The sequence below is a fragment of the Mus caroli genome, unplaced genomic scaffold, assembly GCF_978045245.1.
Source record: "Mus caroli unplaced genomic scaffold, Mus_caroli_1 scaffold_8, whole genome shotgun sequence".
NCBI lineage: Eukaryota > Metazoa > Chordata > Mammalia > Rodentia > Muridae > Mus > Mus caroli.
Window position 1 is genome coordinate 11,300,066 of NW_028227263.1, and position 26,712 is coordinate 11,326,777.

Genomic DNA, 26,712 nt, shown 5'->3' on the forward strand with positions numbered 1-26,712 from the left:
TTCCTCATTGTTTCTCAGTGACGGAAGGCTAGCTCTACTTTCTTTGATTCTCCCTGCATTGAAGGCAGAGTGCAAAATGATAAAGCAAACCATACCTGCTAGGGAAGTTGCTCACTTTAAAGCCACCATCCTCCCTGTATTTTCCTTCCTCCTTGGAGACATTAGCATGACTCACACAGAAGCCTGCCCCTGCTGCTTTCTCTTCTATAGCAGACTCTTCTCATGTTCCAATGCAGCTGAGAAAGCTTGAATCCTCCTTGTAGGACCTGTATCTGCATTTACAGTGAGCGCCTATGTTTAGATGCTGTCGTTAGGTGGTTTACTGAATGTTCTAGAGAGCTTACATTTCTTCTCCAGTCCCCCAAGATCCAGGCCCAGTTTAATCTAGTTCACATATCAGTGATGGAAATGTGAGTTCTACATGTGATAGCCTAGCCTGGACTGTGGACTGTTTGTGCAGCTACCCCTTATGGGCCCTCATGTCCACTTTTTCTAGATTTAGTGTTCTGCCTTTGACATCTGGCTGACAGAGTCCTAGTGCTGTGTCTGTCTTTGTGAGCAGCTGCTCAGCACTTTGTTGCTGTCTGCCATGATCTGGAGTCTCTCAGTCACTGCAGCTCTGAAATCTATACATCTCCTGAATATTGGGAAAGAAACAAGAAAGTGACTCCCTCTATCAAGTCAGTGTGAATGGTGGTATATTACTGCCACTGGAGGTAAAGTATCCAGAGAAATGCCCACCTTGTTCTCCTACTGTCCTAAGAATCTGTGTAAGTTGATAGTGCCCTAGGCTGGCCCACATAGACCCCTCCTTGGCTGACCCTATATTGCCAAGATCCTCGATATCCCATTTATACTGGGCTTCTCCTGTCAGAGGTTCTGGTTTGCTTCCCGGTTCCCTGTTCCATCTGTCTTAAGATCTGCTGCTACACATCTGCCCCAACACATGGGTAGTTGAGGTCCAGAAATGTGGGTTAGTACACTCTGCCAAACCCACAACCGCTAGCTGGCATGCCTGGCCATACAGCAGTCCTGCATGGTCTCACTGGGGCTAATCACATATGTTTAGGACATGATTTGCTGCTAACTTTTGGCCCTGCCACTCTGCCAAACTCTCTTCTGGAAGCCTTCACAGAATAGACACAGTGACAGGACAGTGGCTTTTGTGTATAGTGTGCATAATTTTGGTATTAAAAACATATAAGTGCAGCGAGATTGCTAAAGGTATAAGTGGATGACACATAATGACCCCTATGTTCTATGTTCTTCCCAGCCAAGGAAATTACATCTGTTTGGGTTTTTTATTATTGTTGTTGTTATTATAGTAACTCCTGGACAGACTCTCCTGTTGGTGTCTGTTTGTTTTCTAGTATCTAGCTCAAGTCTAGGGCAGGCAAGTCTACTACAGAGTGGAGCCCTAGTGTATCCAACAACACTGTGAAAAGAATCTGTTATGTTCCTGTTAGGAAAAAATGTGCAGTACCAAACCCTCGCCATGTACAGACTCAGGAAGGAGACAAAAATCCCAAAATCTGGCGTACACACTGCCTTTTCAAGCTTCTCTTAACCGAGCAAAGCCTGCAGTAGTAAACTATCAGCTCCAAATCCTCGGGGTGTGGGTGTAAAATGTCCCAGGCTGGCTTCTATGTTAGAACAATGAGTCCCCACTTGGGAGCGCTGTTTGGGCAGGTCATGGAAACTTTAGGACATAAGACCTTGCTGACACATAGAGGACTGTAGAGGTTGGGCAGGCTGTTTGGCTTTTGGCTGGAGTTCCCTCTTCTTCCTGGTCAGGAGGAAATGAGGTCGTTGTTCCCCAAGCTCCTATGGTCTAACACCAAGCCACTCCTAGCTTGATGCTCTCCTACTGTGAGGGGATCTATGCCCCCCAAACCATAAAACAGCAGCAAAAGCCTCGCTTCTGTTGATTTTTTTTTTCTGTTATGTATTTTAGTCACAACTTTGAGAAAATTAATACAGGGTGAGAATGGAGAACCGAAAGTCCAACCTCCCCAGTATATGGGACAAAAAGGCCATGTATACTGCCTGCCTATGCCTGTGCAGGCCCATGTCATGGGCTTATTCTTTCTTGCAGAATAGACTCCCGAGAAAACAACCTGTGAATCTCCTAACTTTTCTTATTCCAGTGCGCCCATTCCTTTCTTGCCACCCTCCAGCCCCCTGCCCTAACACATAAATATGTAGGGGCCCTCCCCACTGTCATGGACATGTTTCAGAACTCACAAAAGAGACAGTATCCGCAAGATACCCACAGAATTCACAAAAGAGCCATGGCCAATAAGTTACCCCCTGTAGGAGCTGTGTTCTGCTCTCTGGGATTGTTTTAGCACTTTCAAGTCACAAATAGAACACATAAACTCACAGCTATTATATTAGAACAATGAAGCAGATAAATGATAATAAGAAAAGGAGCAAGGGCCTAGGAAAAGACAGATACGCCATGGGTGGAAATATTGATTCATTATACTCCATAAACCTATATGAAATACATTGATTCAAATAACTTTAGGTGCAGATCACCTCTGTTAGCTAGCAGAGATTGTATCCCTGATAATGAGTTGGGTTTTATACATCTTTTTCTGGGTGTCCCTAATGAAAGGAAGTCATGTAGGATGGTTGACTGTTATAGGCCATTTTCTGCCTATGGTATTTTATAATTAAACATAATGGGTGATTTTTTTTTTGGAGTAAAGGTTTATAAACATGTTTCCATACAATTTAGCAAAATACAGCTATATTGTATGTGGAGATGTCTCCACTTCAAAAACAAAGTCTAGCAGCTGCCGTACATTCAACACTTTGGTCTGGGACCGGTAGGAACTTTTTCTGTGTTTTGCTTAAAAAGCAGAGGGAATACAGATGTACCCTCATGGTGAGTGGGAATAGAAAGCTGCCAACTTAATTCCTCTGAGCCAGAATCCAAAGTCATGAAGGTGATGTTAGGGGCATCCATGCTCTAATATCGCTGCTCTTCACATTGGACAGCATGGCCTAGCTTCACCTACACCCAGGGACACAGCCAGTGATGAAAACTGGGGCACTGCTGACACTTCACCAGTGACATGCTCAGAGCAGGTGTCATGGATCCACGCTTTCCTGTACAGGACACACTCGAGAAAACAGAGCATGAATCTCTTTCCATTATTCCAGTGCTACCCACTATTTTCCCCTGACATTACACATAAACATTTAGCGGCTTGCACCTCCAATGAACCCATTTCCTTTAAGGACATCAGCATGGAATGATGGTAACTCCAGAAGAGTCATGACTTTATTTAAAACATGCATCTTTAAAAAAAAACTTATTGAATATTATGAAAGAAAGTTTAGTTTTTTATATCCAAGCCTATTAAACAGGGAGCAGAAAGACAGTGTCTACACTTCCATTTCTACCCTTGGCCTGCTTTGCCCTTTCCCTCACCACAGTGTCTCTCCAGGCAACGAAGCATTTGGTGAGTACACATTTGCTCAAGAACACCTGCCTCTTTGAGCTGCTGCAAAGCACGGATGTATATAGCTTCCTTCACTTGCCCTGATTGGTGGACATAGGTTTCTGGGGAGTTTAATGTCACACTGTAGAGACAACAGGTACCATACAGTTATGGAACCATCTCTTCATCAGAGCTTGACAAGAGCATGATCCTCTGCTTCATGTGTCTGCACTTGCTATATCACGCAGTTTGGTATCAGTAGCTCTGTAATCTTGGGAACAAATCAATATAGGAACTAACCAAATGCTTAGTGTCTACAAAATGCTCTAAGCATTGCTATTTTCTTCTTTCTTCATTTAATATATACATAAACAATGCTATTTGGTACATTAGACATAGTTGACTACATCCTGTAGCATATATTCTAGTTCTATATTTGTTATGTAAAACCCAGTAATATACTAAATGAATAATATCTAATAGTCACTTATTCTATTATTACCCCACTTAGATTTTATAGATGAGGCTATAGAGATTTAAGTGATGGAGGTAGAATTGAACTCAGCTACTGCCAGTTAAGCCCACATTCAAGATACTCCATCCTCCATTCTGCTGAACATAATAGGGAAGACGATGCTACTTCCCAAGGCCACCACTGGGAATAGTCCCATTCCAGCTAAATACATGGTAACAATGTATACATATGAAGCCAAATTCATGGTAACAGTATGTAGCTGCCCACAGCTACATGAACTGGGTTTCTGAGGGGGAGGCTGGGGCTGTATGGGAGGAAATAGTGAGAGAAATAATGAGACCAAGACAAGATACTGATCAAGACCCCAGATTTTACTTAAGAGTCTGAGCTTATAAAGGGGGAAGGCCCATCCCCTGAGATGCCAGGCTCTTGATGCTTTGTTGCCAGGCTGTCAGCACGTGGTCGCCAGGCTGTTGCTTATTCAGGAATGTCTCAGGAAGACAGGTTCAGCCTCTCAGCTGGTAGCATAGTCTTGGATGGAGAAGAGCACAAAGGTGGCAGAACAACAGACCTATCTAGGTCAGAAGATTTCACCCTAGGTGGTCTCATTCACAGTGCTAGAACAGGTCTGAGCCAGCCTGCTCAAGGCTGGGGGAGGCTATAACAGTATATGCAAATACAGCACCTAACCTACAGTTCAGGGTCAGGGATGATGAGCACATCTGAGAGTTATAACTGTATCAACTACTACCTACTGTTCCGGAAGCCCTGCTGTAGCCTACCAGCCAGGAGCAACACATCAGGTACCTGAGAGGTCGGCTCATCTAATAATGTGAGTCAACTCTCGTTTTATTTTTAATAGAAACAAAAGTACTTTCTGGAAGCATGAAGCAGCAGCAAGAAGCACAAAGAACTCTTCCTGTTTTCCCAGTGGGACAGAAGACCATTAAACACTTCCCTCCTGAAGGGGACAGTTCACCAAGCAGTGATGGTCCACCTAGCATCCTTTCAGAGTCCCATGAGAGGCAACACCCATACTTCATGATACCCAGAGTTCCTCTGCCTGGGTTTTACTGCCCTTTACAAACTGTGTGTGCCTCTCTGCAGGAAGATGGTGCTGTTCAGATAGAAACACACTTCCCCAAAGGTAAGGAGGAAGGGTGGCCCTCCCTGGGCTTTTTCTTAACATGCATAAAGAAAATAGCTCAGTGCATTTCTGGGATGGTTCACACAAGCTGATCTTATGGAGGTATCAGAGGGAAAAGAAAGATCAGGACCAATAAGTAGATACAATGGGTAAGTTATACTCTGCAAACAGATAGATGGCAGCTCTATACAAATCATGAGGCCCCCAGACTTACTAAACCCAAGGCTAGTGCCAGCTAAAGCCCAGGAGGCTGCCCAATGGACATACAGTCTCTGTTTTTGGAAGGTCTGGGGTACTAGTGCAACTGCCCTGAAGGTAGCATGTCTCTGGGGCTGCCCAGGTTCCCACTAACTGGCTGACAGAAATAATAGCTAAGGGATACAGCCCCGGACATACAGCCAACATTTAAAATGAGCAACTTGGGCCCTAGTGTACATAGGCAGGACCCCATCACCATTTCCCATAGGGGAAATAGAAATAGCCAAACTGGACATAGACATCATAGCCCTGCAGGTCAAGCTGCTGACCACTCCTAAATACCATAGTGAACAATTCTGAAGGAAAAGAATAACACAACAGAGAATAGCCTCTGGTACCTAGTAATGTGAGAGAGAGAATCTGGACTTCTAGCACCCTGAAGACATTTTTAAAGAACTTAGAAAGGGACAGAAAGACACATACAAAATGGTATGGTTTGGGGTGATAAAAATTAAAATGAGTATGTTATTTGGCAAAAGTAATGTTACAGGGAGTTGGTTCTTATGTTTTTAACTGCCAATTGATTGCAGAAGCAATTACTACATGCTTGGTGTAAGCTGATCAGTACTCTTCGAGGTGCAGGGGGCACAGCTCTATTATTTATAACGAGGTGAACAATGAGGAGCCACTGCCCACACTCTGGGAGGGTCTGAGCAGACATCTTTGTCCAAATGATTCTGAGTTGGCATTTGAGATAACAATACCATTAGAGATTTCAAAATCGTACTTCAGAAAACACACACACACACCAAGGATGAAGGGAAAAGTACACAAAATGAAGAGTTCCAGGAGGGCTTTGGCTGCTTTGGGGAATTCCAAGGGGCACAGAAGACCTGCACCAGAGCCAGGGACTTCTGATTCTCCTAGGGCCCCATGGTCAGAAGGCCCTCTACACCCATCGCAAGAGTCTGGACCACAGGCAGGGCCAAGACTTTGAAAGAAAAAATCTCAGTGGGTTTACATTCCAGACGATGGTTTCAGGAGCAGTATGCAGATAGACAGGGGAGTGACCAGGCTGGGACTGAGACTCAGTCAAGAAGGTCTCTAAGGTGGGAAGGTCTGGGTGAAGACGTTTTGGACCTTGGAGCAGATGTCATGAGCAGTGAGGAGGTGTCCTGCTAGGACTGACCCTGGGGTTACCATATTCACATGAAGATGAAGGAGGAAAGAGATATGAAGACACTTCATTCTCTGTGAATCGGGGGGTTAGAGGGAGGTTTTCACATGGAGACGTGAGAACAGGGTGGTAGAGAGTAGAATTAACTTTGGAGAGAGAGTGCTGGTTGGTGGTTAGACCTGAGCTAGCCTGAGCTACTAGTTAGGCCTAAAGAGAAAGTAGGACAATGAGGAAATCCTCTAGAAGGAAGAAGAGAAAGAGCTTGGAGACTGGGAGGATTATCTAAGCACCTCTAAGTAGTGTGATGTTGACAGTGAATCATGTGACATGAAGTGGAGTAAAAGTCAAGGGGGGTTGGGTTAGATAGGGGCTGAAGGGACCTGAGTAGGGAAAGGATCCAGCCAGAGAGGATACAGCTATAAACAATGAATGATACCAGGAGCTTGGATGAGCTGTCTCCTGTGGCCAGGAGAAACTCCTCATAGGCAACTTGCCTCTCCTGGAAGAACCAGTGGCTTCTAAGCCCTATACATGATGCTGTGGATACATGTGGGATAAGCATCAGATGGTCCAGGGACCAACTCCTACATGCTCCTACAACCCACCTCATGACCACGCTGCAGAATGTAGGAGGCAGGGATGCATCCTACCTTAGGAAGTCAAGGAGGTACCCTGGTCATTAGAACTCAGTCTGGAGGTGGGAATTCACCAGGAAGAAGAACCAAAAGCACTTAATGGAGATCAGAGGCCGTACAGGACAGGAAGATGCTGGACCAGGACAAAGGAGCAGTTAGGTGAGGCTGGAACTGAGAAGGCACTGCAGAGTAGCAGTCAAAGGAGAAGAGTGGGCTAAGGGTAATGGAAGGATCTATCCTGCATTCCAGACCAAGGCTTGGTCAGGAGGTGTTCTGGAATAGTTATTAATGCTATTCTATTAGTCCCAGGATTGTCCCCACCTGCAGCGCCAAGGAATCAATTAATTTTTGACCCTTTCCACAAAGGGAAACTAAAATGGCCCCAGGAAAGAGCTCTGCCAGCTTTAAGAGAAAAACCCTTCCAATTGCTTCTGTGAGGCTAGTGGTGGACTCTGGAAAATGAAGGGGAGGGATGCATAATTGAACACCATCCCCAGTCATTATATCATTAGTGCGGCAAACACAAGGCAGATTAATATGCTGTCTTGAAACAAGCGAACTGTAATAATTACACAGGACACACTTAATATGAGATCCAGACTAGAAAAGTCTCCTTTCATTTTGAGCAAAGACATTCTGAACACTGCAATCTAAGGAACACCTCCATGGCCTAACTAGCCAGTCATAGACTCCAATGACTGTCACATTGACTGGGGCTGCTGGAAAGGTCTGTGATGAGGCTGGATCTTGTCAGCTTAACAAGGCCCGTTAATAACTCACTGGCATTTCTATTTTCTAGATTGTCTTGTGTGTCTTGTCCTCCTGTGTCAGGCAGCCGGACAGGAGAGCCACTGAGTACCTTCTTACTGTATTATACGTCTGCTTTCCTAGATTACACGTGCTGTGACTTGGTTGTAAAACTAAAGGAATGTGAGAAGAATGAAGACCCTACTGTCACACCTGAGCCCTCACCAGCAACCCCCTCTCCATCAACCCCAGAGGGAGCACAGAGCTCTGACCCATCAGAAGATAGTTATGAGCCTCTGCTGGCAAGTTCTATGACTTTGCAGGTAAAGCCTCTGTTGTCTCTCCATCCTGTCTTAACTCTAGTAGAGGGGAGGTCTCTTCTGAGGAGTGTGGCGTGCACCTGATCTCACTTCTGCCTGTGACTCCCAGTCTTTCTGTTTGTGTTACTCTGGCCCTTCCCTGCTGTTTCCTAAACTTCTCTTCTGCTATTTGCCTCATGGAAACAATACACTTGACTCTGCCAGGTAAGAATAAGGATTGTTGCTACTGCTACCATGTCAATGACAATGGCAATGAAAGGGCACCCAGAGGTCACATGGAGTCATGTCACATTTGATTTTTCAAAAGATCCCTATCAGATGAGAACCCCTAGACATCCCATAGTCAGATAAGGGTGCACAGCCACTGAACAATTAAAGAAGCTTCCCAAGTTGTACACCCATGGCCTGAAGGACATGGAAGATATTGGAGTTTTTAAGCTGCTTCTCTGTTTAGAGAAGCAGCATACATATATTGATCAAAGTAAAAATATTTAACATGGCAGATGACCTCAGAGAAAGTTGCTGCTACTGGCACACTGTGTGTGCAGTTAAATACACTTTCTGGGAAGGCATTTGCTATGGGGTGCAACTCCCCATAAATGTAAAAATAGCCCCATTGGCTCACTGCTGCATCCTTGGACCTTGATGAGCCTGTAGAAAACATCTAAGATGTCCCCAGAGTCCCAAACAAATCCACCTATTAGGGCTCTGGCATTTAAATGCCCTATGAAAGTTCCCAGAATAAACATCTCACAATTGCAGAAACTATCTGCAGCTGGCAAAACCACACCTCTGCTAGAGCATGAGGCAAATCATAGTCCTCTGCTGTAGAGAGTTCAGAACAGCCCTGCATCCCTACACACTCTTAGAACATTTCCAAAATTCTAAAATGTCACTACAGCCCCACACATGTTGCTTTGAACACGGAGATGTGGGGAGATTCTGACCTGACCTATGAAGCTCACTGTATAGAACCACTCTGTATAGCAGAGCCTTCTACCTCTATCTACCCAGAAGCGGTTCTCTTTAGCCACAGAGAGACCTCTGAAAAGCACCATTTTCTACACCAGGGACACAATCCCTGTATCCTTAAGACTCTGACCCCAGCAGGAATGAGTGTGCACATTGCTAGCACCTGCCTTCTAGTCCCACCCATGTCTCTCAGAATATGGAAGTACAGAACCCGGAGACTTGGGTTCCTCAGCTGTGAGTGGTTTGGCAGCATGAATCAACAAATAGGCAAATAGATGTTGGCCATTTGTACCCAGTGGCTCCAGTGCTCGTTATTTCTTGGTCCTGATGCAGTGTGCTCTGTGCTGCTGGCCAGCCCTGACCTTGTCATCAATATGGCCATACCATTTTTACACATGGTCATGGGAGGTGGGGGTTGGACTTGCACTCTGGCTTTTTGCCATAGAGTATTGTGATCTTGATTGGCTCCCATGGAGTAAATCAGATGGCTGTATTGTTACCTGCTCTCCCTTCTCTTAAAAAACACAACGCTGTTCTTTGTTCCAATCAGGAAGCACTGGAAGTCCATAGACCTCAGTTCATTTCTCGCTCACAAGAACGGCTGCAAAAGCTTAAGCGCATGGTACAGCAAAGGAAAACCCAACAAAAGGAGAGCCTGGGGCAGAAGCAGAGCCTACTTCCTGTCCGCGCCAACAAGAAGCAGTTCACCATTCCCCATCCTCTTAGTGGTAAGCTGCAGGTGGCTTGGAAGGCCGGAACATGTTTGGGGACAAACATTCTCAGGCATGGAGCCTTCACTGAAAGGATGAGGACCCCAAATTACGCCACTGGCATGCACAGACCTCAGCATCCTGAAGCTGGCTCTGGGAGCCAGCTCATTTTGAGAGGTTACATATGGGCATGCAACTCAGCAGAAATAACTTGGGACCCAAATTCACCATTGTAGCTGGGAAAGGAGCCACGCCACTGTAGGAGCCAGGATAGAGAGTTCAAATTCTTGGCTCCTGATGGAGGCTTGCAAGCGATCTCCCTTGCCCTTTATAGATTGCAAAACAGACCTGGGGCAAGAAGTTGACTCCAGCTTGTCTGCATCAACATTTGTCATCTGGAGACCTCTTCCTGCTGTGAGCTCAGAGGAAGGATGGCCAGCTTGCCCAGTACAGTGAGGCTGAGGTCAAGACAACCCTGAGAGGCAGGGCACTCATTCACTCACTCACTCACTCACTCACTCACCCACCCACCCACCCACCCACTCACTCACTCACTCACTCACCCACCCACTCACCCACTCACCCACTCACTCGCTCACTCACTCACCCACTCACTCACCCACCCACCCACTCACTCACCCACCCACCCACTCACTTACTTGCCCACTCACTTACCTCCTCACCCACCCACTCACTCACTCATAGGAGAAGAAATTAGCAGGAACCTTTTCTGCACCCAGCCCCAAGTTGGAGGCTGGGAATATCACTGAGAGCAAGATGACCTCAGTTTTTTTTGTTTTTGTTTTTTTATTTTCATGGACCCTCATAAACAAGCCCTTGAACTAGCAAGAATAACAAGAGATGAAGGCAAGGACTGGGAACATCAGGAAACTTGTGAAGGGCCTGCCAACTCAAATCTTAAAATCTGGGGGTTTGGAGAAGCCTCTGGTTTATGACTGTGAATACAGGGATGAGATCTCTCTTCCTAGGAAAATATTTTGGCCCCCAGGATGTTAAATCATGAGTATGATTCTGAGTAGAAGTCCTCTGGGGAAAATAGCATATTCACTAAAGTGCAGCTTAGCAAAGCTTACAAAGATCTCATTTGGAAGGGGAAGGAGAGAGAGAAGAAAGCTGCTGTAACCAGTTCCTATTAGACTCTCTTCTAGGTAGCCTGACTCCTTCCTGCATCCAGAACACTTTAGGGGAGCTTTCTAGAGACCCCAGAAAGAGCACAGTTGAATGTCTTGTTTTCATTCAAGGGATCTGACAAGTTACCTGTTGCTTCCATCCCATGGCACATTCCAGAAGGATGAAAAATGAAAGCCAACCAGGCAGATGGGCAAAGAGCTGGCCCATCACACTGTGTGTCTAGCTAGCATTTCAAGCTAGGTGTAGACACAGGCTTGGTCTAGGTGTGTTCTCTAGGGGATTGTTTAGTCTCTGGTTCAACAAAGTGCATCTGTTTCAGGCACAGCTATCTCAAGGCACTGTGAAGGCCAGAGGCCAGCCACAGTGGGAGTATCCCCTTGGCACCTTCACTCATGCTGGGTATGAAAGATGTCACTTGCTCAAAAGAGTTAGGCTATAGACACTGAGGTCAACAGATAATCACAATATAGACGCAGCCACACACAAGCTAACCTTGGAAGATCTCCGTTTTCAGCCTTTGGTTTGTGTAAGAAGCAGAGACAGATGGCCAGAGGGAAATTCTTCAGGATGGTGATGTATGTGTTAACTTTATATCACTATGACAAATATCCGAGACAAATCAGCTTCCAAGGAGAAAGGGGTTGACTTAGGCTCGGGGTTTTTGAAGTCTCGGGATGATTAGTTAACAGCATTGCTTTATAGCAAGGCAGCGCCTCACAATGAGCCGTGCAAAGCGGAGCAAAGCTGTTCAGCTCATGGCAACCAGGAAGCAAAAGAGAGAAGGAAGGAGAGACCAGGGTCTCACCGTTTCCTTCAAGGGCCACACCTCCAGTGGCTTGAGAATGCCCACTTTACCCCGTCTCTTAAAGTAGCGGCTACCTTCCTGCAGCTCGAAGCTGGGGACTGAGCATTTCACACACAGGAGGATGCTAGGGATCCAGATGGTGGCATGCTGAGCTCCTCTTCTTCTGAGGTAGACCTTCTAGCTGGGCCACAGTATTAGAGGGGGGTGGCCTTTGCATGCCTGCATTACTTTCCTGTCCTACTGTAAGAAATTGCTACGTGCATGCTGGCTTAAGATCACGGGCATGCATTATCTCAGAGTTCTGGAGATCAGGGGTCAAAATTAAGGCACCTGCAGGGCCAGTCTTGTCTGGAGGCTCAGATTAGAGCATGCATGTCACTTCTCTCCCAGCTGTGGTGGCTTCTGGCCATCCATCCCCGTGCTCCTTGGCGGGTGAGTGGCCCCTGTAGCTCTCTGCCTTTGTCTTCGCATGACCTTCTTCCTATCTGTGTGATCTTGAGTCCAATTTTTCTCTTTTTATTCAAAGCTAAATTCCACCCATCCAGTATGACCACATACTAACTTGATTATATTTGCAAAGACCATATTTCCAATGACAAGGTCAAATGAAGGTCACAGTCACAGTTTGGGGAATTTGAACTTGAATGCATCTTTTGTGCATGTGGGGGGCATGCAGCACTGCTTGCAATATCAGTCAACTTTGATGTTTTTCCCAAAGCAAATATCCTTATAAGTTCGTGTGCTCTGAATGAACATTTTAAAATTGTATATAATAATAAAAAAGGCCCAGTCATAGTATTAAATAACTAAGTCACCTTTTTATTCCCCCAATTCCAAGACTGTCCTGGCCACTGGAATGCTCTCTGGGGGACTTGATCAGCATGGATTTTTATGGCCATTCCAACTGTCCCTGTGGTAGAGATGTGTTGAGGAGAGCTTTATTTCCATGTTTGTTTGTGTTAGGTCAGTTAGATCAGACAATTTTTGAAACTAGAGCCTTGTATAAGCTTAGGCTAGTGAGAGGGAATGTTTAAGGCCCCATTAAACAAGTCTACAGTACACATCTTGTCTTCAGTCTGTCTGCTGGCAAGATGATAAAAGCAAAATGCAGATGTTTCCTTACATGCTAAATTAGATCATAAATCATGTGTGTGAATGAGCCCCGGCTGCAGCATTGAGACGTCTGGTGGAAGGAAGGCTCAGGTTTGCTTTTCCATGCTGGGGTAACTGCCTCTGATCAGGAACCTGCCAAGCAGTCTTGGCTTAGGGACAGACCCGAGCATTTCAGGTGGGAACTCTGGCAGTTGACAAGGCTGGGAGAGGCAGGTCCCTGGATTTGCAGGAGCAATGACGAAAGGGATCTGCGGCCAGCTGTTTCATGTTGTCTGATGAGTTTGAAGCAGCCTTGGAGCTCAGGGGCAGATGATGGTGTGTGTGTGTGTGTGTGCGCACATGTGCATGCATATGTGGGTGTAAATGCTAATTAGGGCTAAGGGTCCCTGTCTGAAGGGCAGAGAATGTTTTATGAGCAGTTGGGGGTGACAGGGTTCATGAAGTCGCCTTATAAATTCCTGGCTATAGTCCCCAGCTCCTGAATGGGGAGTTTCCCATTGTGTGGAGGTGATTGGAAACTAAGCAGATGTACTCTGGAACAGGGCAGATGTGGCGGAAAGAGCAGGAATGAGAAGTGACTGGAAGATCCTCAGTCTAACTATGGAGATGGGGTTAAGGAAGATAAGCTCAAAAGAACTTGGGGGGTTGGGGGCAGGCTAAAAGGTGTAAGTTTGGTCTTATGCAGTAGTCAGAAGATGGGTAGCTTGCTGTGTAGAGTAGTTGCAGACCAGAAACAGTACAGGCAGAGGCCAGGAAGGTCCTGGTATGTAGACATGTAGAAAGGGTCTTAGGTGGAATAACAAGTAACATAAGGCAATTATTGAGCTGCGTGAGAAAAACTGAGATATTCAATCCCCTGACCTGCAGGCTTCTGCCTTCTTCCCGGGTCAGCATTCTTGTCAACTTACTAGAGTCACCTGGAGCTATAAACAAGCATCAACTCTTTCGGAATCATGTGTGTACTAAGCCATATGCAGGACATGGTTAGACTGAGCCATGTACAAAAGCTAACCATAACCCAAGAGCTGAGTGTTTCAGAATTCGCTCTTGCTTCTTCCTTTCAGACAGAACCCAAAGAAGGCTAGCCTGAATGTACAGCCACATGGGCACCTGGGGGGAAGTGCCAACTATGGCCACATGGGCACCCGAGTTTAGCAGAGTTTGTATGTGCACCAGGTGGATGGCAGCCCTTGCCGTTCTCCACTGACACACTGGGGACTTCATCCTGTTCTCACTGTAGCTCCTCAGACTTGGCCTTGAGCATCTTCTACTGGAGTCTCAGGGTCTCCCTGGGTCATATTCCCATCCATTCCAGATCCTTCCCAGCCTATCTCTGCCTTCGGCTCCCTAGTTAATCTCACTTTCTATCTTAACTCCTGAAGAGATGACTCGACACTTAATAGGGCACCCTGCCTGGCCTCACATCTAGCCTTTTTAAATACTTACCCCTAAACTCTTTACTTTGACAGGTGGCCTGGTGTGTGTGTGGAGGTTTTTGCTTCTCCGCCCAGTTCTTTCTTAAACATGTGTCCTTACTCTTATCTTGGTGTTAAGCCTCAACCTGGCAGGGACCTGACACAGCCACATGGCCTGAATGCTACTTTAGCTCCTTCCCCATACTCTCCTCATGGCCTCCTTCCACATCAAATTCAATTACGTTGTGCATCTCATCCTTAGGCATGCAGAAAAATCCACCAGGAGCATCTGCTTCCCTAAGCCTCTCTTTCTTCAATGCACTCATTGCCATTTGCAAAATTGGGGTTCTTATTTACTTACACATCTCCCACTTGTCAGGGTGCTGGGGGACTATACCCAGACCGGAAGCATGGGTGACCACTTGGCTCACCAGCCTCCCCGCCGTATCTCACAGATCAGATGGACTTCATCTGAATTGGGTTATCCACACCTCCCAAGGTGAGCCAAGTCAGAGCCTTCCAAATCACGGACCAGTAGAGACATGGAATTCTCTAGAAGGCACTTGCAGACTTCCTTTCCCAGAAGATGGCTGACAGTTCTTGGCCTGGAGCCAGTATTAACATTGCTTTGCATTCTCAGAACACCCAGGGGGAGATGTGACTCAGTTGATAAGTGATAACAGCAGCCTTGGTCACCACAGCTCCTGCAGTCAGCCCAGCAGGGCTGCACTCTCACTTCTGCCTCATCTGATTCCCCTGAATGTTTTCCCATAAAATGCTGAGAGAAGTATTTGTGGTCAGCTCTCCCAGTATTAACCGCAGAGGAATTTTAAAATGTGCTTATCAGAGAAAAGTCAAATTTTCTTTATCAGCTCACAGAGGAAAGAGGAAGCAGGAGCTACTTGAAGACTTCTGGTTCAGAGCCCTTCCTTCCCAGCCAGACTTCGGACACTGCGATGGGTTGCCCTACTGCCTTGCTTCGTTTTTAAAAGACGTTTTCAATTTTTTTAGGAGGTGTAAGAAGAAAAGACTGGTTCTCATCTGTTGGTTAGAATTAGCCTTACAGGATGAGGTCATTTCCAATCACAGTAATAAAAAGTAGGATCTCTGCTCTGCAGATGGTGGGGGAAAGGGGCTTTGTGAGTGATTTGCCCAATGTCCTGGGTTTTGTTTTCCAAATGACTTTTTCGTGTCTTACAAGACACTTAAGTAATAAACTGTGCAGAAACTCTAAGTTTATGAAGTTCATCAATATTGCATAGATCTCCATTTCTTATGATTCTCAAAAAAAAAAAAAAAAAAAAAAACCAAAAACAAAACAAAACTGGAGAATCCTAGAATCCAAGCAAACACTGATAAAATTACTATTTGACCAACAACGGCTTCAACAGCTCGAGGGCAAGGTGTGCAATCTTTATTTAAACTTATTTAAGAGCACATGTATTTTGTTTTAGCTTTAGTTTTTTTTTTTAGTTTAGTTGACAAAAACTATACAAACTTATGATGTGCACTGTCCCTTCATAAAGAACTGTGTTGCAAAATAACTAGATGGCTATGGGGAACCCAGCCAGCACCTACCTACTTACCTTTTGTCATGAGGACCATTGTCTCAACCATCAGGAGGTCAAATGCTTCCCTAAAGTTCCTCCATTTAAGTAACCCAGACTTTATCGCCTTAACCATCCTTTCCCAGGCCACCCCACCCAGCCCCGGGAAACCTCCATTCTAGGCTGTGCTTCTGTGAATGCCTATGTGAAATCCTGGAGTGTTTGTCTTTCTCGGCCTACCTATTTCATTTAATACAAGGGTCATTCATGTTGTCGTGACTCTCTTTAAAAAAAAAAAAAAAGTAAATGAAAATAGAGCTGAGACTTTAAATCCTCCAATAGCTAGTTAGCTAGCTAGCAACAAACCTAAGCATCTCTCCATTCCCACCAGTCTCGTTTTCATAGAGTCCTCTGCCCACTATATATCGATGTTACAAATAACATCATATATAGACACATGTGTTTTACATGTATCATTATCTATATATTGATTATTATGTATTGTTGTTATAAGTGATGCAGCAATGGACACAGGAGTACAGGTGTCTCATCAACGTATTAGTGTGGTTTACTTCAAAATGCAACGAACTAGACACCATGCAGTGTGAGTGCCACACTTACAGACAGTTCTTTTTAGTTTTTAAGGAGCCAATTCCTATAAACAGTGTGTAAAGGTCCCTCTTTGTCACGCCTCTCCAGAAGTTCTGGTGGTAATTTTTCCCTACAGCAGAGATGTGGTGGTATCTGATTGTGGGGTCAGTTTGTATTTTCATGTAGTTGTATATTGTGTGTTGTTTGGTTTTTGTTTTGTTTTAAAAAAGAATCCCAGCCATCCAATTTTATGAGCATCTGAGGAGCTAGATGCTGGGGTGAAAACCTGCTAGCTTAACTAGGCAGAGAAAGCACCCAGCTGACCTGCCAACTCCACCAATGTCCTGGAAGGAAGAGGCCCTTCGTCCTCCCCCACACTGTCTTAAATCCCCTTCAACTCAAAGACCCTCCTTTTGTTCCCTTACTTTTCTTACATTCACTCCCTCTCAATTGGTTGTTTGCTCTGCCTCTTGATCTATGACCTATTGTTGATTTTATTTAGCTCTTGTTTACAGAAAGGGTTAAAGGTGTGTGCTAGGGCTGAACCACACCACAACAAGGGTTTTTCCAGTCCTTCTGCAATTGTTGTTGCAGGATATTTGATCACATTGTGAACAGTCTGGAGGTTCACAATGTGATCAAATATCCTGCAACAACAACTTTGAGCATTTTTTTTTAAATCTGTCTAATGTCCACTTGGGAAACGGCTATTTACACATTTTCATAGTCAAGTTCTTTTCTTGATGTTATTGGATTAGTTTCCTAATATGTTTTAGAAGTGAATATTTTATCAAATGTATAGTTTACAGATACCTTCTCCTGTCTTACAGGTTATCTCTGTACTTGGTTGATTTTTCTCTTGGCTTCACAAAATGTTTTAATTAGAATCCTCCAACTAAACTTTTTTCTTGTGCTTTGAGAGTCATAATCCAAAACTGCTTTGTCTGCAACAGTGTCTTGGAGCCTTTTCCAAAAGTTTTCTCAACGTGATTTTTTTCTTGAAGATTCCGAGTTTAAGTCTTTACTCCATTTTGAATTGATGGTCTAAGAAAAGGGTCTAGTCTTACTCTTCTGCATACATCAACACCATTGAACAAAGAGATTGCCCTTTTGTCCACTGTGTATTTTCAATGATTTTGTCAAAGATCAGTTGAACAAAATATGAAGCCATTTCTGGGTTCTCTATTCTGTGGTCTGTATGTCCGTCCTTAGGCCAGAGCCATGCTGTTCTGACTACTATTGCTTTATGGTAGTACTAAACCCAGGTAGCATGGTGCCTCTAGTATGTTTCTTTACTTAAGATGCTTTTGTCGATCCATGTGAATTTTAGCATTTTTTTCCTGCTCCTGTAAAAAAATGTCATTGTGGGAATTGCATAAGTAAAGCATTGGATGTATAGATTATTTTGAGTCCTGTGAGTATTTCAACAATACTCTTCAAATTATTGTCAGGGGATCTTTTTTTAATATATTCATGCCTTTTCCTATTCTTTCTTCAGTACTTTATAGTATGAACCTTTCCTAGCCTACTTAAATTTATTTCTGTTTTCATTTTGGATGAAACTATTAGTATGGGACATTCTTGATTGCTTTTCCTCCCATTTCACTGATAGCATATGGAAACAATAGTGATTATGTGCTCAGTCCAGTCCTTAGTCCATCAGTTTAGCTGCCAGCTTTAGGCGTTCCTCCGTGATAAAACTGTGTGCTCTTCATACAAAGATAATCTCACTTCTTGATGCCAATTGTTCGCCCTGTCTCACTGCTCCTATCTAACTCTACAGACAAGTGGTGTGAATGGGCAGCCTTGTCCAGTTCCTGACCTTAGTGGGGAAACTTTCAAGTGTGTGATATTGGGTGTAATCCTAACTTGGTTTGTCACCCCTGTCCCTCATTATGCTGAAGTACATTCTACTTTTTTAATTTCATATCTCAATATATTGAGTTTTGTTTTGTTTTGTTTATTATGATAGGATGTTGAAATTTGTCAAATGATAATTTTTCCATTTGGTTCTATTAGTAATGTGTGTCATAACACACACACACACACACACACACACACACACACACACACACACACACACCAGGGAAAAGTTCTACCTGACAGGTGAACAAGCCTTTAAATCTCTGGCTGATACTGAGTTCTGCTTCCTCACCTCTCAGTCCATCACAGCATGCTGATCTGTATGAAATTTGTCTAGATTGGACACTAAGGTAACACAGGGTAGGGAAACCACATAAAAAAGTAATTTGAAAATCCTCTCTCTTCAGTTGTCTGGAAGCCAGGAAGGCTTCTGTTGGATCTCACTGAGCTTTGTGCTAAAAGTCAACAGTGAGGACCCCAGGCTCCCCTTGATGGCATTCATTTTGCTTTTCTGTTTATTTGTTTTTATTTTCTTTTGTTTTAAGTTTCTTCTTGAACGTCTGTCCTCACTTGCTATTACTCTGTCCTCCCTTCCTCTTTTTCTTGACTTAACCTTGGTAGATTTTTCTCTTCTCAGAAATTTATGCCCTCCTTTGAGGTTATCCAATTTGTAGATATAATTATATACAGTTGTCTCTCGTGGCCCTTCATATGTCTGTGGTACCCATTGCAATGTTGCCCCTAATTTCGGATTTCACTCCTTTGAATGTTTTCTTTTATTAGTTTAAAGGTTTGTCAATTTTTTTTAATCTCAAACCCACATATTTTTAAAATGACTATCCACCCTACCCATGTGTGTGTGTGTGTGTGTGTGTGTGTGTGTGCGCGCGGTTGCCTGTTTTTTGCTTTTGCCTTTGAATGTGTGTGGGAGTAAGATGATAACTTTGGGGACTCTATTTTCTTTCCTACTACCTTTACCTATGGAATTCAAGTCATCAGGGTTTCTGGCAAGCATTCTTAAGCTGCTGAGGGAGCTCCTCAGCCCTCAAACCCAACCCTTCCTTGTCTTTATCCTTTGCTTTGTTTTTCTAATCTTTATTTCACTTGTTTCTGCTTTGATTGTTGCCATTTCCCCTTCTACTAACTTTAGCCTTAGTCTAGCCTTCTTTATCTGGCTCCTTGCTTATAATGTTACATCTTGTGAAATCTTCATGGGTGTAGACATATGAACTTCCCTCTTAGGGTTGTTTCTGCCAAATCCTGCATGCACTGGTCTGCTGTTCTGTCTTCTGGTATTTCTTCTCCTTTTCTCTCTTCTTGAGTTCATCAGCTGTGCTGAAGCATTTTATTTTGTCTCCATGTATTTGTGAACTTTCTTATTGTTGATATCACATTATAGTACTACGCTATAGTCTCAGACTTGCTGAGGCATGCTGGTTTCTGAACATTTGAGTATCTGATACCCAAAGCAGATACTCCATGGCCTTAGAGAAGCCATGATGGTTGTTTGTAGAATGATATGTGCATGCCTATTAGTGCCGTTTTATTTAAAGGGTAGCTAAAGTTGAATGGTTGAGTGTTCCTGCACTGATTTTTCTGTTATTTGACAGCAGCCACCATTAAACGTGAGATCTTGTATAGTCCCTGTATTGTATGACTCTCTTATCTATTGTTACACTATTATTTATTTGGTACATTTGGGCATTCCAATGTTGAGTGCACATACGTGCATGTGTGCAGGTGTGTGTGCCTGTAATTATTTTATACTCTTCATGAATTACCTCCTATAGTGTTTCCCTGTATCGTTAACCTACATCATTACATAAGCCATCTTGTCTCTGTCTCCGTGTTTAGCTTTGTCCTGATCTAAGGAGAGCCTCTCCTGGACCCTTTTGCTCACCCTTTACAGAGACCGTCTTTTACACTGAAATCTTACTAGTCTATGTACCAGTAAAGCCACAGCAAGTTCTCATAAGCAGTTTACAAATTGTCTTATTTTGTGTTTATTTATTTATATTTACATCTATTTTTATTCTCTTAGGAGAAGGTCTTGTTATACACTGAGCTAGAAATCCTCCTGATTCTGCTCTCCAAGCATTAGGATCACAGACCTGTGCCACTTGTGCACTGTGCTTGTCTTAATCCATGCATTCACTCTGTGAACCCCCCGCCCCTTATTTTATGTGCATGGGCATTTTGCTTGCATGTGTACACATATCACATACATACAGTTCTTGCAAAGGCAAGAAGAGGGATCCAGACCCCCTTGTGAGCTGCCATGTGGGTGCTAGAAATTGAACTCTGAGCCTCTGGAAAAGTCATCACTGAGCCATCTCTCCAGCTCCCACTCTGACATCTGGTAGATGATTTAATTCATTTACACTCCAGATAATTGGTGAAAAGTAAGACCTTCCTACTGTCAATTTTTTAGTTTCTTATTTCTTATTTTTATAGTTCCTTGGGGTTTTCTTCCCTTGCTGTCTCCTGTGTTGATGGTTTGTAGTGATGGATTTTGTCACCATACTTTTGGGCTACTTTATTGGGCTCTTTTTCTTCAACCAACCTTCTCTACCCTAATACCTTCCAATCTTCCAACACTAGGTAGGAGAGAAAGAAGGATAGAGGAGAGATGGAGTGTCAATCTCCTTAGACTACATTCTGATGATTATGGGCATTGAGTTCCTTGGAGCAACTTCAACCTTTGTTGTCAGGGTATCTCCAACCAAGAGTCAGCAACCCAGCAACCTGCAGTGGAACAGCAGGCAGGGAACAGCAGCCGCAACTCTCTTGGGGCTCTAACATTTTTGTTTTGTTTTGTTTTGGTTTGGTTTGGTTTTTTGTTTTTTGAGACAGGGTTTCTCTGTGTATCCCTGGCTGTCCTGGAACTCACTCTAGACCAGGCTGGCCTCGAACTCAGAAATCCGCCTGCCTCTGCATCCCAAGTGCTGGGATTAAAGGTGTGCACCACCATGTCCAGCGGGGCTCTAACATTTTTATACCCTCTGAAAAGTAAACTATCTTCAGCTGGCAAAATCATGCCCCTGCCAGAGCATGAGACAAAGGAGAGTGAGCTACTGTAAACAGTGAGGTAGCCCCATATTTTACACCTGGCTTGAAACAAAGACATATTCACATAACATATCTGTATTTTTAAAGAAATCCAAATTCTCACTACAGGACTTTACTCCTTTTTGTTTTTGAATAACATTCCACCTATTCTTCGAAAATTCCATAATGGTCATTTTCATCCTCCTCCCAATGCCACCCATGTCCCTACACATCCAACCTGTGTGTTCGTCTGCATCTGCATCTACGTCTATGCCTGTGTACCTTTTAAACCCATCAAGTTCGTTTGTATTGGCTGACTACTACTGGATGCGGGGCCTGCCTTGGAGTGTAGTTAATATACCAAATGTTACTTCATTGGAGTAATTAACTTTCCCTTCCCAAGCAGCAAGCAAATAGCAATAGCTCATTAACTATCAATAGTTCCTTGGGTCCACCTCTCCTGGCTTGTTTCCTTAAAGTCATTCTCTACCTCTGGCTCTGACCATTTTCCTGCCCCCTCTTTTACATAGATACCTGGGCCTTCAAGGGAGAGGTGAGATATCTAGTTGTCCCATTTAGAGATGAGCACTCTTACTCTGCATACTGACCAGTTGTGGGTCTCCCTGTGAGTTTCCGTCTACTGCAAGAAGCAGCTTCTCTGACGAGTGCTGACACACTGATCTGTAGGTATAGCCGCCACTGATTCCTTTCTACTTCTCACATCTACTGAGCGGCTTTCAATGTCGTTACCCAACTCTTACTCTTATAACAAGCTGCTTAAACTAATAATAATTCAATTTTACTTAAATATAAGAACTATGTATTTATGAAGCTTAAGGGCCCCTGGTATAATCTCAATACTTGGGATATGGGATGGGAAGATTGAGATGTCTCAGAAATATCTACCCCCAAAGAACCCTCCCAGCTGTGTATATATATATACATGTGTGTGTATGTATGTATGTATGTGATATATATACACACACACATATACACACACACACACACATATATATATATATATAGTTTCTCTGTGTAGCCCTGGCTGTCCAGGGACTCACTCTGTAGACAAGGCTGGCCTTGATGAACTCAAACTTACAAAGATCTGCCTGACTCTGCCTCTCAAGTGTTGGGATTAAAGGCAATGAGCCACTTCCACTCAGCTAATATTTTTACTTCATCACTACCAGGTTGGGTTTTTGGTGTGTGTGTAATAATTTACATATTTTATATTGCATTTTCCTTAGATTAGCTATATTTTTAATGAACTCTATTAGAGGCATGGATCAGTTTGACTGCAACATTATGGCATTAGAATATGCTGATTTGTGCTGCCTTTGGTGCTTTCTCAGTGATTCTCACGCCATGCGTTTTTCCATGACCAGTTTGAAGCCTTTTGTTTCTGCTGGTGAAGAATGTCCTTCGCCATTTCTTGCAAAGCAGGGTGAGTGAACTTATTCAAGGGAAGCACTTATGCATTTATTTCTAGACTGCTTTGTCCAGTAAAGTATATTGGGTTAGCAAATTTTTGTTGGTTTTTGTTTTGTTTTTGTCTTTGTTTTGTTTGGGAGGGGGTTATCTGAGGTTTCTCTTTTAGCCTTTGGAATATGTCAATCCGTTGCCTCTTGGCAATCGATCTTTCGGATGAGAGATCTGATGGCTCGGTGAAGTGCAGGAATCTTCTTTCTCTGTTTACTTCTAAGATCTTAGGTTGGGTTTGGGGAGTTGAGTCTGACTGGAAGCCTTTGAGATCACTGTACTTAGGTGTTTATATCTTTCCCCAGACTTTTAGCTTTGTTTCTTTAAATAAACGCTATCTACTTGTCTTTCTCTTCTTAGAATCTTGTGATACAACATTTTTAGGTGTTTTAATGATGTCTCCTAAAACATGTAGACTTTCTCTATTCTCTTATATTTATTTCTATGACTAGGTAGATCTAAGTATTCCATTTTGGAGTTCAGATTCTTTCTTCTGTTTGCTAAGTCTGACTATTACATTTTTCATTTCATTTATGGTAGTCTTTAGCTTCATAATTACAGAGCTCCCCTCTTTTAAAAGAACATTTCAATCTGATAAACTCTTTATTTTGTTCATTTGTTGTTTTCCTAATTTCATTGAGCTGTTTCTTTGTGTTCTCTTAAACTATTGTACAATTCCTTCAACTCCTTTTCAAGGGATTTCTTTAGGTCTCTGAGTCTTTGTTGTCAGCTGCTGGACAATGGTTGCATTCTTTGTAAGGGTGCGCTTCCTTGGATTTTCATTTTTCCTTGCTTTGTATTGATGCATGCACATGTGATGGTTAGATCATTACATGATAAATTTTCCTCTATAGCTTTGACTGACCTGGTCTTCTGTAGCCTAGGCTGGCATTGAACTCATGGCAGTCCTCCAGCTCCAGCTTCTTCAGTTCTAAGATTACAGGTGCATCACCATATCTAGCCAGATTTTATTTTATGGTGAAGATTAAATCTCATTCAATGGGCACTGATAATTTTGGAAAATGCAGATGAACTCTGATGGTTAGTGTACTGTAGTTGGCTTTTGATTTTTCTCAGTGCCTTCTAGTCCAGTGCTCCTCACAGTTCCAGAGCAGGACCCATGTCTCTTAGAGTTCTTTTAACAAGCATTTGTGCTCCTCATCCTGTTTTCCCGCCGAAGTTCAAAACTCCCAGGGATGTTAAAGGCACTTCCAAGTCCTACAGTAAAGTGTTTAAATCTATTTCATCTTATTTTCCCCTAAACATCTTTAGCCTTGGTCTGTTTCAAAAGTTCACTTTGAAAATACTGTTCTGTGATTTGTTGTTTATTTGTTTGCTCATATCCATTATAGTTACTAAAGAAGCCCCAACTGGAGCTGCAATTTTCCATTTTTTCCTTGGAAATTTAGAACAGTGCGAAGTGTGTCTATTGTCTGCCTGTGATGCTTTGGTCCCCCAATACCTGGAAGTGAGGGCTGGAGCCCTTGGGACTGTCTGGGCAGCAGACAGTGTGGAGCCTGTTTCTATCAGTGACTGGCTTTGCTTCATTCTGGAAAGTGGCCTAGAACTGTATCCATGCTGGCTCCTTGCTATCTATGATGGTGCCCAGCATGACATCTTCTGGAATATGAAGAACCTGTCACAGAGCCCTGGAAAGATGGTATGCTATGAAATAAGCACAGAAAAGATAGAGAAGCCTGCCAGAAAGAACAGAACTTGAGCGGACAAAATGACCAGGAGCTGGAAGAACGGATGACAGAGACCTCACATAGGCTATTTCCCATTCACATGGAGCCCTGATGCTGTGTTGTCATGGCATCCAGAGCTTCCATGATCACACAAAGCACAGCTTCTAGATTCAACTAATGGAAATGTTGAATACTGGTGTGTTTGTTACTTTCCTCATTCCTGTGATCAAATACATGAGAAAAGAAGCTCCAGGAAGGACAGGCTCATCAGTCTAGGAGTGCAGCCATTATGCCGGGGTGTGGGGCATGGTGGTAGAGCTGGAAGTAACCGGTCACATTGCATCTGCAGTCTGTATCAATACTTAACTCTCACATTATCTATCTTGGAGTGGCATTTCAGATGAACCACAGTAAACTCCTCAAATGATTAGGTTCCATGCAGCATCTAAGATGTCTATAAGGGCTTTGTTATTCATTGTAAGTGCCAATTCAGTTGAGCATCCTTGGTCTGGCATTCCTGTCTCAATGCTGTAAAGCCCACAGGAGAACTTGACTTGTTTCTTATCCTTCACACTACCTTCTGCCACAGTAACATGGGTCCAGCACAAGTTAGACTTAGCTATTAGACACACAAGACAAACAAATGACACTGTGTACATCATAAAAGCATAATATTTAATTTATGCATGCTTATATTACCTTTATATAGGATTCCCTGTCTTGTTGAGTTAGATCATTAAGAATTGGAGGTCATTAAATTTTTAAGGCCCAGTGAAGCAGCCCATCTTCCAAGTGGAGTTCCTTCTGTTTCCTAAACATTGTGGAAGCTCCAGGGGACAACAGGCATATAGTTTTCTTTGGATGTTGACACCCTTTGGAGTTTACTTTGGGCCTCCTAGGCTCAATGCAAATAGTGATCTGGTTTAGTTTGGCAGCCTCTGTTGTTGCCAACACTAGTTAATGTGATTTCTGTAAATGTGGTTCATGGACCCATGTGTCCTTGGCACTCTTTAGGCTAGTCCTCTTTGGTAATCCCTCTGGCTTTTAGAGGGAACTAATGAAGATTGCTTGATCCCTTTGTCCCTTGCTGGGCTAGGCAGGAAGTATCAACCTGGGGCATCTTATGTTTTCCCGTTAGAGGTGTAGAGTGTGGACAGGGAGGGAAAGGGGTGCTGACCTGGGCAGTATAGATGGATAGAAAAGAGACCCTCCTTGTCTTGGAAGCTTATGCCACTTTGGGGAAAGGAGGCAGGCAGACAGCTGTAATTCAAGTCTAGAATCCTATCTGAGAGGACCTCTGTGGTGTCAGGAAATGGATGACAATGATGGTGCTCATGGGTTCCAGAACTAGAGCAGGATAGCTATAAAGCACATAGAGAACTCATTTCTCTCCAAAAAATTATATATATATATATATATATATATATATATATATGTGTGTGTGTGTGTGTGTGTGTGTATGTGTGTGTGTGTGTGTGTGTGTGTAATCTCAATGTTCTTTATATGTGGCTTCAGAGTCCTCTCATGGCCACTGCAGCAAGGTCTTCCCAGAAGGTGTGTTCCTGGCTGCCTCAGTTAGCATGGTCCCTTTCATTCAGCCTTCCCAAAGGACCCTTCAACTTAGTCCTTCACTCCCTTCCACCTAACCGCTGAGATGGTGGCCCTGCTCTCAGCTTGAGGGTGACTCTCTGGGGACAGAATGGTTTCCATGTCCCCCTGGAACTTCTTCGCCATCTTATACCTCACATTTGTTTTCTGGAGACCCCCTTGGGATTATTTTTTCCTTTTGTCCAGGAGTGGAGAGCTGCAGTACCTTGTCATACTCTCTCAGGTGTTTGTATGATAGTGGGTACACAGCTTTGTTTCAAAATCACCACAGCCTCTCTGGGGCTCCCACCTACCTCCCACAGCCCTAGATCAAGGTGGTCACCAAGTGTAGCTGTCAGCAGGGACAGGATTTCACTTAAGCAGGGCAGGGTGTGAGAGAGGTGAGACACTTTAGAAAACCTAGCACAAGCATTTCTCATCACAGAAATTTAGTCAACACTAATCTTCACTAAGCTGTTATGTGGTTAATTTCAGAAGTTCTCATTAGCCCAAGATAAGTCAGCCCTCTATTGCCCACTTCAGATGAACTAGAGGTTCCACAGTGGAGAGGTAGAAAGACATGATGAATGT

At 43.7% G+C, this 26,712-nt stretch overlaps 1 protein-coding gene across 4 annotated transcripts in view; it reads left to right on the forward strand.

The window, feature by feature from the left end:
• CUNH10orf90 (chromosome unknown C10orf90 homolog) overlaps window positions 1-26,712 on the forward strand; it is a 142,687-nt gene that overhangs the window by 106,859 nt on the left and 9,116 nt on the right. For 3 of the 4 annotated variants that reach the window (XM_085841215.1, XM_021167523.2, XM_085841216.1), the window contains 3 exons: window positions 4,790-5,074; window positions 7,976-8,154; window positions 9,674-9,851. In XM_085841215.1, the coding sequence (XP_085697341.1) occupies window positions 4,790-5,074; window positions 7,976-8,154; window positions 9,674-9,851 (642 nt within the window). The remainder of the gene's footprint in view (window positions 1-4,789; window positions 5,075-7,975; window positions 8,155-9,673; window positions 9,852-26,712) is intronic. The other variant, XM_029479182.2, reaches the window with a different exon arrangement.